The sequence below is a fragment of the Eptesicus fuscus genome, chromosome 4 (genome assembly GCF_027574615.1).
Source record: "Eptesicus fuscus isolate TK198812 chromosome 4, DD_ASM_mEF_20220401, whole genome shotgun sequence".
Lineage (NCBI taxonomy): Eukaryota > Metazoa > Chordata > Mammalia > Chiroptera > Vespertilionidae > Eptesicus > Eptesicus fuscus.
In genome coordinates, this window is record NC_072476.1 from 22169342 (window position 1) to 22188426 (window position 19085).

At 51.1% G+C, this 19085-nt stretch overlaps 1 protein-coding gene and 2 non-coding genes across 3 annotated transcripts; all 3 read left to right on the forward strand.

The window, feature by feature from the left end:
- The first annotated feature begins 1426 nt into the window (after window positions 1–1426).
- MIR193B (microRNA mir-193b) lies at window positions 1427–1505 on the forward strand. Its single transcript, NR_129174.2, has one exon. It is a non-coding gene; the product is annotated as a microRNA mir-193b (primary transcript).
- A 4774-nt stretch (window positions 1506–6279) lies between these two features.
- MIR365-1 (microRNA mir-365-1) lies at window positions 6280–6362 on the forward strand. The gene has a single exon (NR_129173.2). It is a non-coding gene; the product is annotated as a microRNA mir-365-1 (primary transcript).
- A 1009-nt stretch (window positions 6363–7371) lies between these two features.
- On the forward strand, window positions 7372–18457 carry LOC114231557 (uncharacterized). The gene is made up of 6 exons (XM_054714163.1): window positions 7372–7398; window positions 10625–10704; window positions 16251–16359; window positions 16779–16951; window positions 17527–17648; window positions 18070–18457. The coding sequence occupies exons 1-6, from the start codon at window positions 7372–7374 to the stop codon at window positions 18246–18248; spliced, it is 690 nt and encodes a 229-aa protein (XP_054570138.1). The 3' UTR covers window positions 18249–18457.
- The last annotated feature ends 628 nt before the right edge of the window (window positions 18458–19085 follow it).

Consider the following 19085-nt stretch of genomic DNA (forward strand, 5'->3'; position numbering starts at 1 on the left):
TCCCTGGCACCCCTCCCCCGGGCCAGGGCAGGGGCCGCGGCAGGTGGGTGCCCAGGCCCATGGAGCGAAGAGGGGTGCGGGGCGAACGCCTGGGGCGTGGGGGGTGGGAACCGGAGCGGGGAGGCGGCGGCCGGAGCCTCGCGCGGCTCTCCCGGGACCCGGTCAGACGCTGGTCTGGGCTGCGCTCGCCGCCGCCGCCCCCGAAGCGGTGGGCTGGACGGTCCCCCGCCCCCTCCCGGGCTCCCGAGAGGGGAGTGTTAGGCGGGGAGGTGGGATGGGGGCGAGGCAGCCCCCCACCTCCCTGATGCTCGGGGCTGGGACATCGAGGCGGCGGTTGGAAAGGCAGCCACCCCGCCCCCACCCCGGGAAGCCCATCGGGAAACGGACTCGCTGCGTGACCCCGATATCAATGCCGCGCGGAGAGCAGGCCGCCGGCTCGCGGGTCCGCGCCCTCCGCGCCCGCCGCTCCACGTGCGCCCGGGGCTGCGCTGGCACGGACGCGGCGGGCGCCTCCCTCCCGGGGACGTCGGGGAGCCGGGCGGACGGTCCCCGGAGAGTTACCACCTCCCCGAAGTAAAGTTGGCCGCCCGCTCCCTGCGTCCCTCCCTTCCTCCCCGGAGCGGGCGGCCATAGCGCGTTGGCTTCCAGCTTTCGCTGGGCAGGAGTCGAAGAAAACTAGGTTCCGGGGTGCGGATCGGGGTGTCAGGGCCCGGGACCCACCGAGTTGCTCTGGCAAAAGTTAGGGGAGAAAGAAGCCAAAGACGTTTTGATGTGGGGGCAGGGGGGGGTGGCGGTTCTGGTTTCCCCCGCTTCCCATCCCCTCCCGAGGCGCATTGGAATGTGCCGCTCAGATCCTCTGAGGACACATCCATATTTATAATTTATTTTTAGGAGAAGTTGTGGAAAAGGGCGGGGGTTTAAGGTGGGGGAGAAAAGGTGTCTATGCGGGGGTGGCCTTTCAGAACCCAGAGGCTAAATGAGCTGTGAAGATGCAGATAATTCCCCCCAATCTGGGCAAGCAGCAAATTGGACTTTAATGAGAGACAATTAAGGGTACGAATAACTGAACTTTGGCTGGATGGAGGGGGGGGGGGTGGAAGTGTACCAGGCACCGCAGGCACTCCCTTTGCACTTTGCTAAAGGACATTTTGGCTGCCCAGGGTCCTACCCGGGAAATTTCAGGCCCAACTGTGGATCTGGGGGCAGCAGAGGGGGAAAAAACCTCCTTTGGGGTGGGCAGATACGCCCTCTCCCTACCGCGATCCCAGCTTTTCTGCGTGAGGAACTGTCATGTCTGCAGGAAAACCCTGTAATGATTCCTTCACTTGTCCAGGATTCTCCCAAATCCTGCCTCCAACACAGCCTGCCCCAGGGCTGTGAGCTGGGGAGGGGTCTCTTCTCCAGAAGGGAGATGTTGAAGGCTGTGGTCCCAGAATCGGGGTTTTGAGGGCGAGATGAGTTTATGTTTTATCCAACTGGCCCACAAAGTCCCGCTTTTGGGGTCATTCTCAACAGCGAGGGACTCAGGTCCCAGCAGCCCGGGCAGAGTGAGGGAGAAAGCTGACACCCCCAGGCTATGGCTCTGAAAGTCAGAGGGAAGTGGGGAGGTGTACTACTTTGGGTAAAAGTGAAAGGCTGTGTTGGGGATAGTCGTGTGTGTGTGTGTGTGTGTGTGTGTGTGTGTGTGTGTGTGTGTGTGTGTTTCTCAGTTTGTTGAACCTGCTGTGTTTTTCAGGGCCTCTTTGCTTGGAAGGCCAAAAGGAGATGTGTGAAGGCAAAAGTACAGTCCACCCCCCTTCACCCCCCACAAATGGTTTGATGAGATGTTTTCATGGACAGGATTTGAAGGAAATGAGTGGCACATTGGTTGCTTGACACCCCCAAAATCAAACAGCGCTGAAACCATGAAACCATGAATCATAATTATATTAGATTTGCCTTCAGACCTGTCAGAGGAGCAGCACTCTGCTTGCTTCCACGTGGAATCACAATATCTCTTTGCAGTTCCTTGCTGATCTCACTCTAAGTCGTTTTATAAGAAACTCTGCATACAGGGAATTTCCAAAGGCAAGGATGGCAGAGGACAAATGCCCCTCCCAGAACATTAACCTTATTAAGTTGCATTAATTTACACACACACACACACACACACACACACACACACACGCTTGGCATTTATTTGTAACCTACAGATATCCACGTGCCTTAAGTTTATTTGCAAGCCTGGATTTCAATCAAGTGGGCACACCAGGGAATAGAAGAGTAAGGTACCTGAAAAGGTTCAGTGCTTAGTGGACAGGGCACATGGACACGCAGATGACGGAGGCTGCAGGGCCCCGGTCTTAGCAAAAGCACGTCTTTACTTCCAGAGTTCTTCCTCCAGCGAGGCTGGGCGATGGGAAATTGTCATGCTGTAAAAGAGTGCTTGTGCTTTGCTGAATCGCCACCGCCATCGGAGCTGACTGTCAGATCCCATTTGCTCTGCTAAATAAGGATATCTCACCAAATTAGCCTTTAATGATACTTCTACAAAGAGGGCGCTTTCCGTGAATTACCCAGGCCGGAACACGGAATGTTACGCCAAGATCCTGAGTTATAATCGAGGCGATGAAGCCGTATGTTGAGATTACTGAATGGTTACGTGTGGAAAATCAGGCAGGATTTAGTGCTAAATGGGAATGCGAGCGTTTGCTCAGTACAGTCACTGCTTAAATTCAGCCCTCTGGAACCGGGCATGTAATTATATGAATACCTTTAGCAAACTTCCCCCCACCCTCCCTCCGAGTCTGGAAACAGGCAACGCAGTATGATGAAGAGATTATAAATCAGTACTTTGCAAGTGAGAAGTTGTCATTAATTCGGCAAAGAATCACAGCTTCTTTTCATAGTCTTACCACCACCCCGCCCCCCACCCGCTAAGGAAAAAACCCTAAACGTGGAACTGATGTACACACTGATTACCTTTTGCCTTTTCTCCTCTGCGTAAAATTTCATCAAGCAGTTGCTATCCCACTCCCCACAAGAAGTGTGGATTTAGTGTGGGGGGGAAATAGCAACTCTGAATTTCGTTTTTCGCAATACACAAGCCATAGCGAATCTCATAGGGGAAAAAATATTTCGAAAGGAACGAATATGGTATAGCTGGGGGTGAAATTTTTAGAGGTGCTGCTGCAGTGAAACTGATACTTCCTTAAAAATAAAACATGTGTGTGTGACTCCAACCAATGAAAGCTGGAAGAGCCCCCATGAGGGAACACTCCCTCTATTTCTTGTTTCCCAGCCCCCCCCCCTTCCCACCTTATATTAGGAACAGAAAGAAGATTCTTGCCAGATAATAAACTTACGGCTTCCTAATAGGTCGGCTCACCCTCTTTTAATTGGGATTGTAAATACAGCTATTTCAGACGTGAGAATAGAAATTAGTCTGATGGAAAAGTGAGTCGACTCCGTACTTAGAGTCGCTTGCCAGAAAACAGGGGCGCCCGCAAACAAAATAAAACATTGTTGGCTGGAGTTATGGAAGCTGGAAATTTCTGTCTTTCCCAGCGTCCCAAACTCAGGGAGATGTAAAGTCCTTTTTGCTTCTTATTTTTGGAAAGAGGTGCAAAGGAACCCTGGATAAAGACACCTACACAAACATGATGCAAACGACCCGTAGACTTGTCAGGCCTAGTAGCTGCGCAGGCTTTTCAGGCCAAAGTGTGTGTGTGTGTGTGGGGGGGGGGGGGGGGCGTGAAGAGAGTTTGCAAGGAGTGGAATTGGGGGTCCCTTCATCACCCCGAGGCCCCAAGCCCTCCTCGTGGTCTCTTTTCAGAGCAGCCAACCATCAGATGCTGCTTTCTCAGCGTCCTCAGTTGTAGGGGGCATGAGCAAACAATTCAGAAAGCGTTTCTGGTTTTATGTCATCTTCCTTACATAAAAACGTTTGAGCTTAAGGATCCACAAAGCCAAATTGTTTCTCAGTGTCCTTGAATGGCTGCACCAGCAGATGAAAGGGAGACACACCTAGGAAATGGAAACTCATGCTGGTGTCACCAGAAAGCCATTTAAAAAATGCCTTGGGACGGTGGGGGCAGATTCAGCCTCCGGAGGACTTGGCCCAGGCAGGGAGGGGAGTGCGTGGCTGGCCTGAGCCTTCGGGGAGCTGTGCAGCCTGGTGTGAAAGTTTCCTCCGAGGTGTGCCGAAAGCTAGGCTGTCTCGTTGGAATCGTGGGTGAGGTCAGTGCCCAGGCCTGTTGGCATCTCTGCCCAAGACAGCCTGGACTGCTGCCAGCGCAGGCCTGAACGTGGCCTCGGAGCCACTGCTGGAGCCCAAACAGGCCCCAGACAGGTGCCCGGGGGTCTCTCCTCCTGGGACCCAGCCCGCAGCATTTCTTGGCCAGAAGGCGGGGTGTTGGGCTCCCAGTGCAGCCTCCTCTGAGACGCTGCAGGGTTCACTGTCCCGTTACCACGTGGGCTCGGGTGAGGGCAGAACCCACTTTGTGAAATAAGCACAGTCTCCCAAATGCTGGAAGGGAAACAGATGGGGTGGTCCTAAGGGCTCCGAGCAAATCTGCCCCCGGTCTCGAAGGTTCCGGAGCAGAGCTGTACATTTGCAGCCCAGGCTGAGGCTCTCTGCTCTCTAGCAACAGGGGCCCCAGCGATCCTGCCCGTGGGGGATGGGGGTGGGGGGCGAGGGGGTGAGGCCCAGGGGCAGCAACAAAGCACACACACAGCTAAGCCCCCTGCAAGCCACCTGTGTGTGTTTGCTGCTGTCTTCTCCGGCCAGCGGGCCTCTCATCCACCGGGCGCTGAGCCCTCTTATCACGGGGAAACCTCGGCAAGGAAGGCAAGGTTGTAGCCGTGGAGTGGGGAGAAGGCTTTGGGGGACCATCAGTGGGCCAGCTGGGCAGATGAGGGGACATCCATCTGAGCCCCCCCCCCTGGGAGGGTGCCCAGAGAGAGAACTGGATGAGCATTCTGGGAGAGAAGCCGCAGGAACCCGCTTGGGGAAGGAGGTTACATCCAGCTCTGAGTCAGCCATTCCCATGGGACTCCCATTGGCCCCAGCAACTGGATACCAGGCCACCAAAAGGCCTCGCGGGCTCCTGACTGCATCTTAGAATGGCACGGCAAGGTCCAGCCTGGGCCCTCGCAGGCCGTGCCATATTTAGCCTTAGGTTCACCCAAAGAATATGTTAGGTGCTGCTTGAAAGAAGGGATCTGGTTGCTGGCTGTCACATGGCCAGGGTAGACTTGCTCCCTCACAGGCCTGGCCCAGACGGCCGGCCGGGTGCTCGCTGGCATCGGTGCCGGAGTCCCCGCCAGAGATCGAGAGCCACGCGACAGGTGCCAAGGAGCCAGCGAGTGCCCCGGTAGTTGGTTCTGTGTCGGGAAGCTTTTCGCCCCATTTTCATTCTGTTGGCGATAAGGACGCCTCCATTCACAGAACTCACAGAGGCTGTTTTGAGTCCCTCTCTCCTGCGATGGCCCAGTGTGATATGCCAGCTTGCTGAGTGAGCAGCCTCCTCCTCCTCCTCCTCCTCCTCCTCCTCCTCCTCCTCCTCCTCCTCCTCGGGTGTCAGTGACTGTGGGAGGGGTTAACCCTTTCACAGCCGGGGGTGCTGGCGGGCACAGGGGCCCTGCCTGTGGAGACCTCAGGGGCCACATGCCCCATGGGAGCCACTGCCCCGGACTCCTTCCTTCGTCCTCAGTCGTTAGTGGTGGGCCCGGAGGGATGGTGCATGGCCCTGAGCAGTGATTGCCCCATCAGTGATAGCCTCTAGTCTCCCCTGATCAAGTCTTCACCCTCCTGTCGGTTGGACGGCCGTGGAAACCGCTGCTGCTCGCTTTCCAGATATTTTCAATCCGGTCTCCGGTCTCCGGTCTCCCCGTTGACGAACGTTCCCACATTCCAGGGGAGGAGGCCCTGATGGAGTCCTGGTGCACTTAGATCATTAGCGAGAGTGTGGAATCACCTTTGGGGTCTTGGGGAACTTCGCAGGGTCTGGCAAGGGCCTGGCATTGGGGGATGACGCCCGGAACCTGCTCTGAGGTTCCAGATCCTGGTTTTCTGGGCACAGAGGCGGCGCATCTGCACTGAAGCCGCTGTGTGGAGATGCGTTTAGCCAAATATCGGCCAATCATGATCAGCCTTTGGGGGCCGGGGTGGAGCCACCGTACACCACGAAAGCCTTGGCTTGTTGGGAGTTTGCTCTAACTTTGTGCATTTTTTCCTTTCTAGTTTTGGCTCTTGGTGCTCAGAGAGCCACCACTTCCTGCCCAGCTGGTTCATTACCGCAGGGAAAATGAGGGACTTTTGGGGGCAGATGTGTTTCCATTCCACTATCATAATGCCCCTAAAAATCCTTATTGCTCTTGCAGTATTCCTCGGGGGCCCCTGGGCCGGCCCCGGACGGCTGGGAAGACGGCAGGTCTGAGTTCCTCCAGCAGCTAAAGGCAGAGAGGAGATGCCTCCCCCCACCCCCACCCCACACTCTCCTCTGGTCCCTGACAGATCTCCCCTCACGGTGCTCAGATGGTTACCACCATCCGCAGACACGGGTGGCTACACACGCTTTTTGCCCTGCAGGGACGGGATGTTGGAGATCAGGCCTGGGACACGGGGTGGCTATGGCTACTGTCTGCATTTGCAGTGGGGATCCTGGGGGGAGGTGGGGAAAGTGGGGAAGAAACAGGTGCTACCTGTTTGACAAGGTGAATTTCACACTCTGCCTGGTGCCTCCAGCAGGCCCTCTGGGATCCTCGCCTTGGCAAGGGCCCTGGGCAGCGCTGGCTTGCTCACCTGCAACCCGAGACAGACCACTTTCCCACTCACTGCCTCGGTTTCCCTGTCTGCCAAGGGAGGGGCAGCAGCCCCTGCTCTGGTCTCAAAGGGTTCTTGGTTGCTCCCAATGTTGCAGTGAGTTCAAGTTGGTATACCAGCTGCGAAGGCGCTTTGAGAATGGGGCAGTGAACGCATTCAGCATGGAAGGTGTTAGTGCGAGCGTTTATTTACTAGCACGTGCCGGATATGCCAAGACAACTCAGACAGGAGGGGAGACTGCAGCCCACACAAGCTCTGGTTTCTGGAATCAGCCACCCCCAGCTCCGTGTCACCCCAGGCAAGTGACTCAATCGCTCTGAGCCCCCATTTCTCATATACGAAACCCACCTACAGGAATAGAAGCTTCCCAAGTCTGATGTGGCACCTGGCTAAATTATTCTAATAGGTATTTCTTTGAATAGCTAATTTCTATCCGTGGCAACTGATTGGTTTTCAATTTCAGGTAGAGAGAGAAGCCACCCACCCCCCTTTTTTTACATCAATTTATGTAAGTAAAAAAGGGTGAGTTGCTAGAAAGAAAAACATTAAACAAGAATACAGGCGGCATGGAGGATGGAGCAGAAGTCACGATGGTAGCTTGTAAAGTTTCCTGGGTCCACTTACTTTAGAGTTCTTTTTTGCTTTAGGGATTTTCATGATGACCCCGTGTAGCTGGGGTGGGGAGGGGTGTGTTCCACCCTGACAACCTGGGTGTCACGTGCCTTCCCCTTCCTTGCTCGCCAACATCAATGAGACCCCTCAGACCTCGGCCCCTACACCCATCCATGGCTCTTATTTATCTCTTATTTTAGGACCATGATGCCCCAGCGCCCTCTTTTCCGGCCAAGGCACCTTCTCAGTGAAATGGGGAGAATAATAAACCCTCTGAGTCAGAGCAGGGGCTCAATCGGGCAGCTCTGATGGGTCCCAAAGGGCACCAGCAGCCCTGGGATGGGCAGGGGGCACAGCAGTACCCTCGGCTTGGAGGGGGACTCCTCAAACAGGCCCCCTGTGCCTGGCCGGGGCACCAGCTCCCGCCCACTCCTGGGATAGTGGCTTGGAGGGGAAGCAGTAAGCGCTGGATCCCTGCTGGGCAGGGGCAGACTCCAGTTTCACTTTCTGCTGTGTCATGGGGTGGGGGGTAGCATCGGGGCCCAGCTGGCCAGCTGGGGCGGGCGCCTAGACAGCTGCCAGCCCAGCTGCCAGAGCACAACCCACACCCACTCCTGCCCAGCAGCCTGCCAGAATAGGGGCTGGGCCCTCGGGCCACCCCTTAACTGCCTCAACCCACAAAGTGGGGAGAGCCTCAAGTTAGAAAAGCCAGGTGACGGGGTGAAATGGTTCCTGTTGATTCTGGATGAGAGCTTTCTGACCAGACACCTGCTTCCTGCCTTCCTTCACTGGGCACATGTCTGCTGAGGACCTACTGTGTGCCAAGCACTGTGACAGGTGCCGGGGGTACAGCAGGGAGCAAGACAGACCCTGCCCTCTTGGGGCTCCCAGTTGAGTCGGGAGAGACGGACAAAAGAATAAGCAAAGAAAGAAAGAATCCCAAGTTGTGGGGGAAATTCCACACTGTAGGCTTGGCGTTAGCATCTCAGGGAGGGGCGTGCATACATGCCTGTATATGCACATGTGCGTGTCAATAAAGTGTCAGCTCCGGGGACACACAGCTAGATGAAGAACACAGACCTGGGGGCCAGATGTCTCCTATTTGAATCTGGACTCTTCCACTGACTGGTGTGTGACCTCAGGTGACCTCAGGCAAGTCCCCGCTCCTGCGTTCCCCTGTCTCGGTGCTAGAGTAAAAGTGTCTCCATGACAGAGCTGCAGTGAGGATGAAATGGGCGAACATCCCTGAAGAACTAAGGCTATCGACCATGCGCTATATACGTCTCAGCTCTTATCTAAGAATAATACATGTGCACTGTTCTTCTAGGAGGCAAGGCGGCCGTCCCAGCAGGCTGAGGACACTGGTAAGATGGTGAGTCCTTCCTCCTCGCTAAGGGCTTCCCATGCCTGGACTCACGGAATGGCCACAACCAACCCGCAGCTGGGCCTGTTCAGATGAGGAAACTGAGGCGCAGGCAGGTGAAGGGACGTGCCCAATGGTACCCGCTGGAAAGGCCTCTGACCCCAGGTGCAGGGCCGGCGTCAGGGTTAGGGGCCCTGCACTTGCTTTAATGCTCTGCTGTTGTCATCTTGAAATTCGTAATAATTTTGGAACCAGGCGCTCCCGGTTTTCGTTTGGCAAATTATGGAGCCAGTCTTGCCCAGATCTGACTTACTCCGAATCTGCCCCTCTTAACGCCCACCAACAGGCAGCCAGGTCCAGAGTAGTTTTTCAGATCATCAATACAGTGCTTAGTGTGGGACTGAAATTCTGGGCAGAAAATGAAGATTTATTATGGGGCCGAATTACCCAAGGATGTATTTGTTGGTCTGTTGCCCCTATTAGAATGCGGGCAGGCCGTTGCCAAGGTCAAGAACCCCAACTCACTCATTGTTATATCCTCAGGGCCTAGCCTGTATTAGCTGCTCAGTTAATAGGTGTGATACAATCAGTGGATGGGAGGTTGACGAATCTCCGGAACCAAACCTATTTAAATGACACCTTGCAGGAAAGCAGGCTGTTAGTGTCAGCCCTGGCCACCTCAGCAGGCCTCTGGACAGCCCCTGAAGGGTGTGGAGACACAAGTTTCTCTCCTCTCCCTGACCCAACATGAGTGGTTAAAGGCACGTGGTCCTGGATTCCTGTGCATCTGTTATTGGGGGAAGTGCCGTGTTCAGCTGAAAGAATACTCAGGTTTTTGTTCTGGGCAGGTTCAAGTCCCAGCCAGGGGTCAGGGGGCACAATTTCCTGAACAGCTTATGAAAGGGTTTGAATTTTTGGATTAAATGTCCTTTTTCCTCTGAAATTAGAGTTCTTACAGTCTCAAAGCTCCAAATTATAAATATTACGGCGAAGCAAAGAATCATTTCAAACGCCTTTAAGAGATTTATAACAATAATAAACGTTCAGACGGGGTTTTTTTGCCAACTATTTGCATAGGCATTGTCTCCGTTGCTTCAGCTAACCCTGTGAAGTAGGAGTTACTGTCCTCATTTTCTAAACGACGTAATAATCGCCAGCATATATTGAGTACCAGGCACTTTACACGTTTCAAGTCATTTTAGCTGCACAAGCAACATATAAAGGAGGCACTATTATTATCTCTGGCTTTCTGATGAGAAACACGCTTAGAGAGAGGAACTGACTTGTCCAAGGTCACACATCCAGCATGTGATGGGCTGGGCTTCAAGCCCAGATCTTCTATCCCAGGGGCCAGCAGCTAAATATTTTAAGCTCTGCAGGCCACATGGTCTCTGTCCAGCTATTCCACTCTGCCACTGTAACAAGAAACCAGCCACAGACAAACCTATGTAAAGGAACATAGGTGTCTGTGCATTCCAATAAAACTTTATTTACAGAAACAGGAAGTGGGCCACATTTCGCCCACAGACTATAGTTTGCCCACCATGTTCCAGGTTCAAAAACCTGCCTTTCTGTTAGGAAGAGCCTGGCCTGGGCAGCATTCTTTGCCAGCCCCTCTCCCCACCTGTGAGGTGACTGAAGTTACATTTCAGAACGAAGACCACTGGCTCTGGAGGGTTCGCGGAGGCCTCTCCTTCCTTGAAGGAGTTATGGAGCTCTTGGAATTCACAACTGCCTTAGACGTATTAGTGACTGCTATAATGGAATACCATGGGGATTTTAAATTGTAATTTTATTATCTGTCAACTGAGTAACTTTGAAAGTGGAAAGTGTTGTCGTTAAAGGAAAACCCTCAGTGGGGCACTCTGGCTGTGGAAAAGGTCACCTCTTCAGAGAAGGAAAAATATCTTAAGACACAAAAAAGGTAACCACAAGCGGGATGGTAATTGGGTGTGTGGGGAGCAGGGGGGCAATTTCCCCAACAGGCCAGAGGCTGGAGCTTCAGGATTCCTGTCAAGAGAATGGGGGAGGGCATGACTTTTAAAAACAGTTTTATTGAGATATGGTTCATGAACCATACAGTTCATCCGCTTAAAGTATAAAATCCAGTGGCTTGGAGTATATTCAGATGTAGGCAACCATCATGGCAATCAATTTTAGAACATTTTTATCACCTCGAAAAGAAACTGCGTACCCTTGGGCATTGCCCTCACCCCTGAACCTCCAATGCACCCCACCCCCACCCTAAGCAAGCACTCATCTATTTTCTGTCTCTGAGGATTTGATACTTCATGTAAATGGAATCATAAGTATGTGATCCTTTGTGACTGGCTTCTTTCACTTAGCACAGTGCTCTCAAGGTTCACCCATGCTACCGTGCATCTTAGAGCTGCATTCCTTTTAATAGCCAAACAACAGCCACGTTTGTATTTATCCATCTGTCAGCTGGTAGACATGTCAATTGTTGACACTTTTTGGCTTTTTTGAATAATGCAGCTGTGAATATTCGTGTGTAACTTTTTGTGTGGACATACGTTTTCATTTCTCTTGGGTCCATGCCTAGGAGTGGAATTGCAAGGCCATACGGCAACTCCACGTTTAACTTTCTGAGGAACTGTCAGAGGCACGTCTTACATCGCTTTTTCCAATTTTGTATTCTGGAAATTTCCTATCACTGGAAACAGAGAAAACACTGTAACAAGCGCCCCATACGCATCATCCAGGTTCAACAACTATCAACCTTTCGTCAGTCTTGATTCTTCAGCCTGCCCTTCTCCGCTTTGTTTCCCTGCTAAGGAGTTGGGAGCCAGTTTAAACACCTCGTTTTATGTTGTTAACCTGGCTAAAAGGTCTTTTGCCTCAAACCATCCGTTCAGGTCTCCTTCACCCACATCGTTGTGTGGATGGAATTTGGAGAGAATGCAGGAATCAAAAAGAGTCTCCAGTGGGTCCGTGTGGGGTGGAAAAGGAATAGCGTCTGAGTGAAACAGGACTGGTGACATAATATGCAAAATGAAAACGTGGAGCCCTTTATTCAAAAACTAATAACGCGTTTAAAATGACAAGAGCAGAGCATAAAACCAAACGCTGGCCCTATGCAACTGCGCAGGCCACATGCCCATGGGACCAGCAAAAGGTTGCCCAAGCAGGACTGATTCACTGGACACAGGAATTTGGAGCCTTTGGCGCCTAGGAGAGACATACGTACCCGTCACCCCCAATCCCTGGAAAAGTTCCAAGGACAGTTGGGTCTCCCATGGTATGTGGGACAGGGTTCAAACCTATTGCATTTGAGTCTCCAAAGAATTAGATGACCCCAGCTGACTTGTGGGTTATAAGTACTTTAAAAAAAAAATAGCCACTTGTCTTAAGCCTTCTTCCCTAAGAGCCTGCAGTTGTTTGACTTGGCCACACCATTGTGTCCTGGACTCTGCGTGTTCTCTGATATCACAGCGAATGATAGGCCTGCAGTCTTCACCACAGAGGCCCGCTGGTCAGCAAACAACCCGGAGCTACAGGGGGACCAGAAATGCCCATTAGAGGCAGGTGGCATGGCCGACATTGGCAACCAGTCATGGCACCCAACCCCTCCCAGCTCAGACAGAGCTCCATTATCCTTCTCAAAGAGTAGCCTCTTCCAACCAATTGAACCTTAGTTCCTGCACTTACGTAGATTCTCAACCCAAGAATGCAGAAATTCCGAGCCTTTAGTGCACCCAAGGCTGCACTTACACTAACAACCTTGTCAAGAAGGGGTATACAACACGACTGGGAAGAGGGAGGAGAGGGACTCATGAGGAGAGTACAGATAAGGAGGTTGCAGCTCCTTCTCTAGGATATTCAATGAATGTTCATTCATTCAATCAGTTATCTGAGTACCTACGACACATAAGGGGCTGTGTAGTGGGTAGGAGGAGCGGTATAGTAACCAAGACACCCAGTTCCTCCCCATAGAGGCAGGACAGGCGATCATAAACCAAAGGTGAACAAAACATTTTCAGTGTGATTAAAATAATTTAATAACAATTACAAAAGCGACTACAGCAATGAGGTGTAAGTAAATTCTGGCAGCTCTGGGGTTTATAGACGCCAGAGCGATTCTTAAAGCAAAGCCCAGCAGAGAGTGACAGCAGCACCGCCAGGAGAAGGCAACAGAGGTAGGTGATTCTGTTTCCGCTTTTGCTTTTTTTCTGCCAACACTCTCTCTCCCACTTCCTGTATCAGATGTGACACCCGGTGGGAATGGCTGAAGAAGGCCTCATAACACCCATCCCTCAGCTACAGTAATTGGTCCAGGGGTGGACACCTGACCCAATACCACTAATCACAGCAGCGCACTTCTGAGCCCAGCCACAGTGATTGGTTCAGGTGTGGTCATGTGACCCAAGCAGGGCCAATCCAGGATTGTCCTAACTGGAGCTGGTGGGAAGGTTGCTTTTCCTCCTCTCCAGTATCTAGAGCTACCTGTGCCCCAGAGATTGAGGCCAGTGAGCAGAGAGGAGCATAAATGAGAGATGGAATGGAGGAGAGAGGTGGGAGTAGGAGAGAGACCAGTGCTGCATTCTGACCCCAGAGCCTTCCAGTCCCTGGATCAGCTCGGGCTCACCTTTCTTCATCATAGCTACCCAAGTGACTAACCCCCCATTCTACCCCAATAAGATCAACTTTGGCTTCTGTGTGGCCCAAAGCATCCCAATTCCAGACTCGGGGACTGTTTCCCTCTTCATGGATTGTGTGGCACTGAGCTCATTCTCCCCTAGGTGGGCCTGCTGTACTTGAGAATAAAAGAATCCCTAGACACATGTCCATGGGCCCCTCCCAATTAAGTTCCCACGGAATCAGAGCTCAACACTGCCCCCTGTTCCTGCTTGTCTCCATCTCCCAGACCCCATCCCCACACACCCCTCTTCTCCCACCCGGCTCTCCACCATGGACAGAGCACGAAGCTTGTCCTGGCCTCTGCTCTGCTGCCCACCGTGTTGTATTTGTAATGATTTGTTTATGAGTGTTTCCCCCCCCCCCCCCCGCCCAATGCCTGAGAACCGTGAGCATGGGGGCTCGGGTCTTACTCATCTTTGCACCCCTAGCTGCTGGCACACAACAGGCAGGCGGCAAGCATGGGAAGGAGGGAGGCAGGGAAGAAAGAAGGCGGGGAGAAAAGGGTGCTCATTCCTGTTTATTCTGGTCCAGCCAGTGGGTGACTCGGAAAGTCAGTCACGTTTTGTATTGGCTTCCTCTACTCCAATGTCACCTTCTGGGTAAAGTGCATTCTCCCAGTCCCCTCCCTGGCCCCTTCCCTTTCCTATGCTTTCTTATCCTGTTTAGCACCCTCTACTACTATCAGTTCTCCCCTATGCTCCAGGTAGGCAGGCATCTTTGTTTTGTTCTCTGCTGTATCCTCAGCACCTAGAACTCTACCTGTCACCTAGTAGATGCTCAATAAATATCTTTGGAATGAATGAATGAATTTATTTGTGTTCACCAAAACCACAGGTTTACCAAGCTTGTTTCTTAAAAGAGCCAGGCACTTCACGCATTTGACAGGTGTTGTGAACGCCGGTGATGTATTCGTTTCCTAGGGCAGCCAGAACACATGACAGCTAAACCTTGAACAACGTGGTTTGAGCTGCACAGGTCCACTTACACATTACTTTTTTCAGTAAGTATCTGTACCGTTTTCAATCTGTGGTTGGGCATCCACAGACACAGAGGGCCGACGGTATGCATTGATCTGCGCCGTTTTATCCAAGGAACCTGAACACCTGTAGATTTTGGTATCCATAGGGGGCCCTGGAACCCATGCCCGCGGACACTGAGGGACAACTAAGTTTTGGGGGAGTCAAAAGTTACACACGGATTTTTGGCTGTGCGGTAGGTCATACCCCTAATCCCTTCATTGTTCAAGTGTCAATTGTACTACAAACGAAGTGGCTTAAAACAACAGAGATTTGTTATTTCACAGTTCTGAAGGCTAGAAGTCCAAAATCTGGCAGGGCTATGCTCTCCCTACGCCCACCTCCCACCCAGGTGCTCCAGGGGGAAATTCGTTCCTTGCCTCTTCTACCTTCTGGAGGCTCTGATATTCTTTGACTTGTGGCCACATCACTCCAGTCTCTGCCTCTGTCTTTCACGTTTTCCTCTCTGTGTCTGCTCTGCTTCTGTCTTACAAGGGTGCATGTGAGATGCATCTAGTGCCCATGTGGATAATACAGGATCAACAACTCCTCTCAAGACCCTTAACTTAGTCCCGTCTTTTGCCATATTACCATTTAGGTAACATTCACAGGTTCCCGGGATTAGGAAGTGGATATATCTTAGCTCTCTGGGACCACCATTCAGCCCCCTACCGGTTATTTGCACAAAGAGCAGAAAAAGCCAAGAATCCCACCACCTGCACTGGCCTGACAGACACGTAATGAAAAGAGTATTACTATTATGTTGCTCCAATCAGAGTGTGAAGATGATTTTTAGAACACCATTTTGTTTTTTAATTATCCCAATTAAAGGAAATCGTAGCAGGCTTATGATAAAAATAGTACAGAAGAGTATATGTGGGAAATAAAGGAGCCCCTTTGCAATTTTTCTTGAACTCCAGTTGCATTTTCTAAAAAGTAACCACTGTAGACAGTTTACATAATCTTCATAAATTTTCTAAGTATATTCAAGTGCATACACTTTTTTTTTCTTTTTTTAAATATGTTTTTATTGACTTAAGAGAGGAAGGGAGAGAGAGGGATAGAGAGAGAGAAACATCAATGATGAGAGCGAATCATTGATCAGCTGCCTCCTGCACACCCCACACTGGAGATCAAGCCCGCAACCCGAGCATGTGCCCTGACCTGGAATCAAACTGTGACCTCCTGGTTCATAGGCCGATGCTCAACCACTGAGCCACGCCAGCCAGGCTGCATATACTTTTTTGCTCATAACATTAAGATAACTGAGGGGGGGGGGGTGTTTACAGGACAGCCCTCTGACCCACCTCATTCATTCTAGTGACTTCTAGCATTGCATCTACTTAACCATCCTACACTGGCCAACATTTTAGTTAACTCCAGGATTTTGTTGTTGAAAAGTATATGCTCTTTGGCATGTGTTGAGTATACTCATAGGATACATTCCTAGAAGTGGAACTCTCTCTCTCTCTTTCTCTCTCTCTCTCTTTGTTAATCCTCACCAGAGGATATTTTTTCCATTGATCTTCAGAGAGAGTGGAAGGGAGGGAGAGGAAGGGAGAGAGAGGAAGAGAGAAGAGAGGAGAGAGAGAGAGTGAGAGAGATACATCAGCTGGCTACCTCCAGCACTGCCCCCATTAGGGGATAGGGAGCTAACCCAGGCATGCACCCTTGACCAGGAATTGAACCTGCGACCCTTGGAGCACAGCCGATGCTCTAACCACTGAACGCGTTGGCCTGGGCAAGAAGTAGAACTTCTCTCAATCAAAGGATATGTGCATTTTAATTTCTACAGCTATGGCCCAGGGCCCTTCAAAAAGCTGGTATCATCCCACACCCATGAACAGTGTGTGTGTGAGGGTGGCAAGGACCCCGTGTGTCAGGGGAAGCAAATCCCAAATGAGGTAAGTAGACTTCCCATGCCAGCCTGGATGGGGGTGGACCCGGCCTCTGAGGTCATCCCTGGAGCTTTCTGAGGCAATAAGCTGTTCTGAGTTCTCGCTAGCTTGGGTTTTATAAACATAGGCAGAGTTTGGGGAGGTGAGCCAGGACCGTTCAGTGAGAAGCATTGTGTAACCCAGTATTTATATCTTCAGTACAGTTAGAACTTAAATATGGACAAAACATATTTTTCTTTTAATTTACACAAACAAATATGTTCCCGGGCTTGACACCTCTGGTGCCAAGTTTCTAGGGGAAATGAATTCGACTGTGAGATGATAAACCGCTAGGGAGACGATGAGCATGGAAAAGCCGCGGCAAGTTAGCTTTCCGCATGCAGATCTGGGCTGCTGAGAGGTGTCGCTTTCTGTCTTCGTTGCAGATAAACCTGCTGGTAATTTCAGCGAATGAAGCGCGGATCCTGCAAAGGCCAGAGGATGGAAAACGCTCCGGTTTTGATAAAAGGAGGTCTGCTCTGCCTCCAATCCTCCCTCCTGCTGGTCGGGAGAAGCAAAGAGGAGCTGATGAATTGAGGGAGGAGAAAACGAGGCCAATGTGAGTCGCCTTTCAAGGGCTATGCTAATACAAAAACCCAACAACCTGAAACTGTTCCAAGCGGGGATTAAAGCAGCATGTTATTGTGAGTGATTGCTTAATTTATTGAGCTGTGGCAAGATCTGTAATGAAATACAGCCCTTGCAACTGATAACCTCCTGCTGCAATTGAACTTGACAATTAAGGAATATTTTCCAAGGATTTTTCTGGAACAGCTTAGAATTTTTTTGTCTCTGTGGTGGGGTGCTTCTGAGCACTCATTTTTCCAGGCAAGTTTTTTGTTTTGTTTTTTTTTTTTTGTTTTTTAGGCATGAAAGGCTGATGTTAATCAGGAAATAAGCGTCATTTTATCGAATGCCTTGTGCGCACCAGGCACTTGCTATACTTTATCGCTAATCCTGACAACAGCCCAATGAAGGAACTCTTATTCGTCCCTATTTTACAGATACGAGGTTTCTAGGTGTTAAGTAACTTTCCCAAGTGGCATTGTCCAAGTCTGTAGCTACGAGCCACTTGTGGCTATTTATGTCTAAATTAATTAAAAATTTAAAAATAAAAAAATATTCACTTCCTAGGTTGCACTGGTGCCAACTCCCCAGGTGTGGCTGGTGGGTACCACACTGGACAGCACAGATACGGACCATTTCGACGACGGTGGAAAGTTCTAGTGATCAGTGCTGTCCCAGAATGTTCACAGGTAGGATTCCAAGCAGAGCCATAGCGCTTCGAAGGCAGCACTGTTCTACCGTTACCCCTTGCTTCTTGCTTCTCTTCCTTGGGCTGAGAAGTAGGGACTAGAGCTGTGATGCTAAACCCTGGCTGCACATTCAAATTTCCTGGGCTGCTTTGAAAAATATTGATGATATGGTCCCGGCCCTGGAGATTCTGACTTTACTGTGACCGGGGGGTAGGGAGGGGGGAGACAGGCATGTGGGGTTTTATAATTCCCCACGTGTACAGCCAGGATTGGGAGCAGCTAGAAGAGCGGGCCCACACACAGTAAGATGGAAAGGACATGTTCATCTCCCAGCAGAATGGGGTCGCTGTGGACCCAGATGTGGGCTTCCCCCAGGGCTGCATCTGAGCCTTTCATCAGACAGCTCGGTTCCTTTCTGCAGGCAGGAAAGACTTGAGGTGCTTTCTCACACGCTTCCTGCTCGATGGAGACACAGTGAGGAGCTCTGCTTTCAGGAACAGGCCCGGTCACACTGCCACGGAAGAAAGGAGATGGGACGCGAGACCACAGAGACGAAGTGGAGTCTGTAACCCCACCTTCGGCGTGGAAGCCTCGGGATGAACCCGTGCTGTAATCGGCCTTACAGAATAAAAGTGTTTCCCAGCTCTGCCCGCGGAAAGGGTTAGGAATACTGACCAATTCCCTCACAGTGAGCACCGCCAGCACTCGGATTAGGGTCTCTACACACCACTTCTGACGAGAAATCGGGGTTCTGTGCAGAGACAGCCGATCCCAGGTCTGAGGCAGGACGTGTGCAAGAGGAGCCTGGAATGTCCGGCCCCCCGGGGGAGTGTGGACGCTCTGGAAGACTCTGGGTCAGGTTCGAAAAGATGAAGGGGTTACTGTGATAGGACGGCTGGCCAGATGGGACAGTCGAGCATCAATAAGAATAGTAACTGCACTGGACTGAAATGTGTTACAGATGTCCAAATCTACGAGTTCACAATGATACCTAGGGAAAAAAAGCACAAACTCATTTGTCATCTTTGGGGGATGTTGAGAAACCAACTCATCATTTTGAAAACTGTCAAATAAAAGGAAAGAATCAAGTATTTTTCCTTTCTGGTATGAACCATACCTTACAGTAACGAAATAGCTGATAAAGGAAGTGTCTTTTTATGGAGGTATTCTAGCTAACACACAAATACGGAAGGATAGGATTTATTTGCCACTATTTTGCAAGCTCTAACGGGCCCAGATAGTGATCATCGATGTTGCTAACATCACCAGACATTGTGTGCCTTCAAATGGAAATCCAACACAGCCACTAGGAAGTCATCATAAACACACACACACACACACACACACACACACACACACACACACAAGCATTAATCTAAGTAGTTTCTAAATCTAATTACTGCTTTACAAGAAATGTAAGGGGGAGAGGAACGTGTG

Bases quoted from the DNA above. Each gene is read 5' to 3' on its own strand.
- LOC114231557 (XM_054714163.1), top strand. From the start codon at position 7,372: ATGGAGGATGGAGCAGAAGTCACGATG. The intron at 16,360-16,778 runs GTAAGTAGACTT...TCTTCGTTGCAG, and splicing joins GGAAGCAAATCCCAAATGAG to ATAAACCTGCTGGTAATTTC. The intron at 17,649-18,069 runs GTAGGATTCCAA...TCCTTTCTGCAG, and splicing joins CTGTCCCAGAATGTTCACAG to GCAGGAAAGACTTGAGGTGC.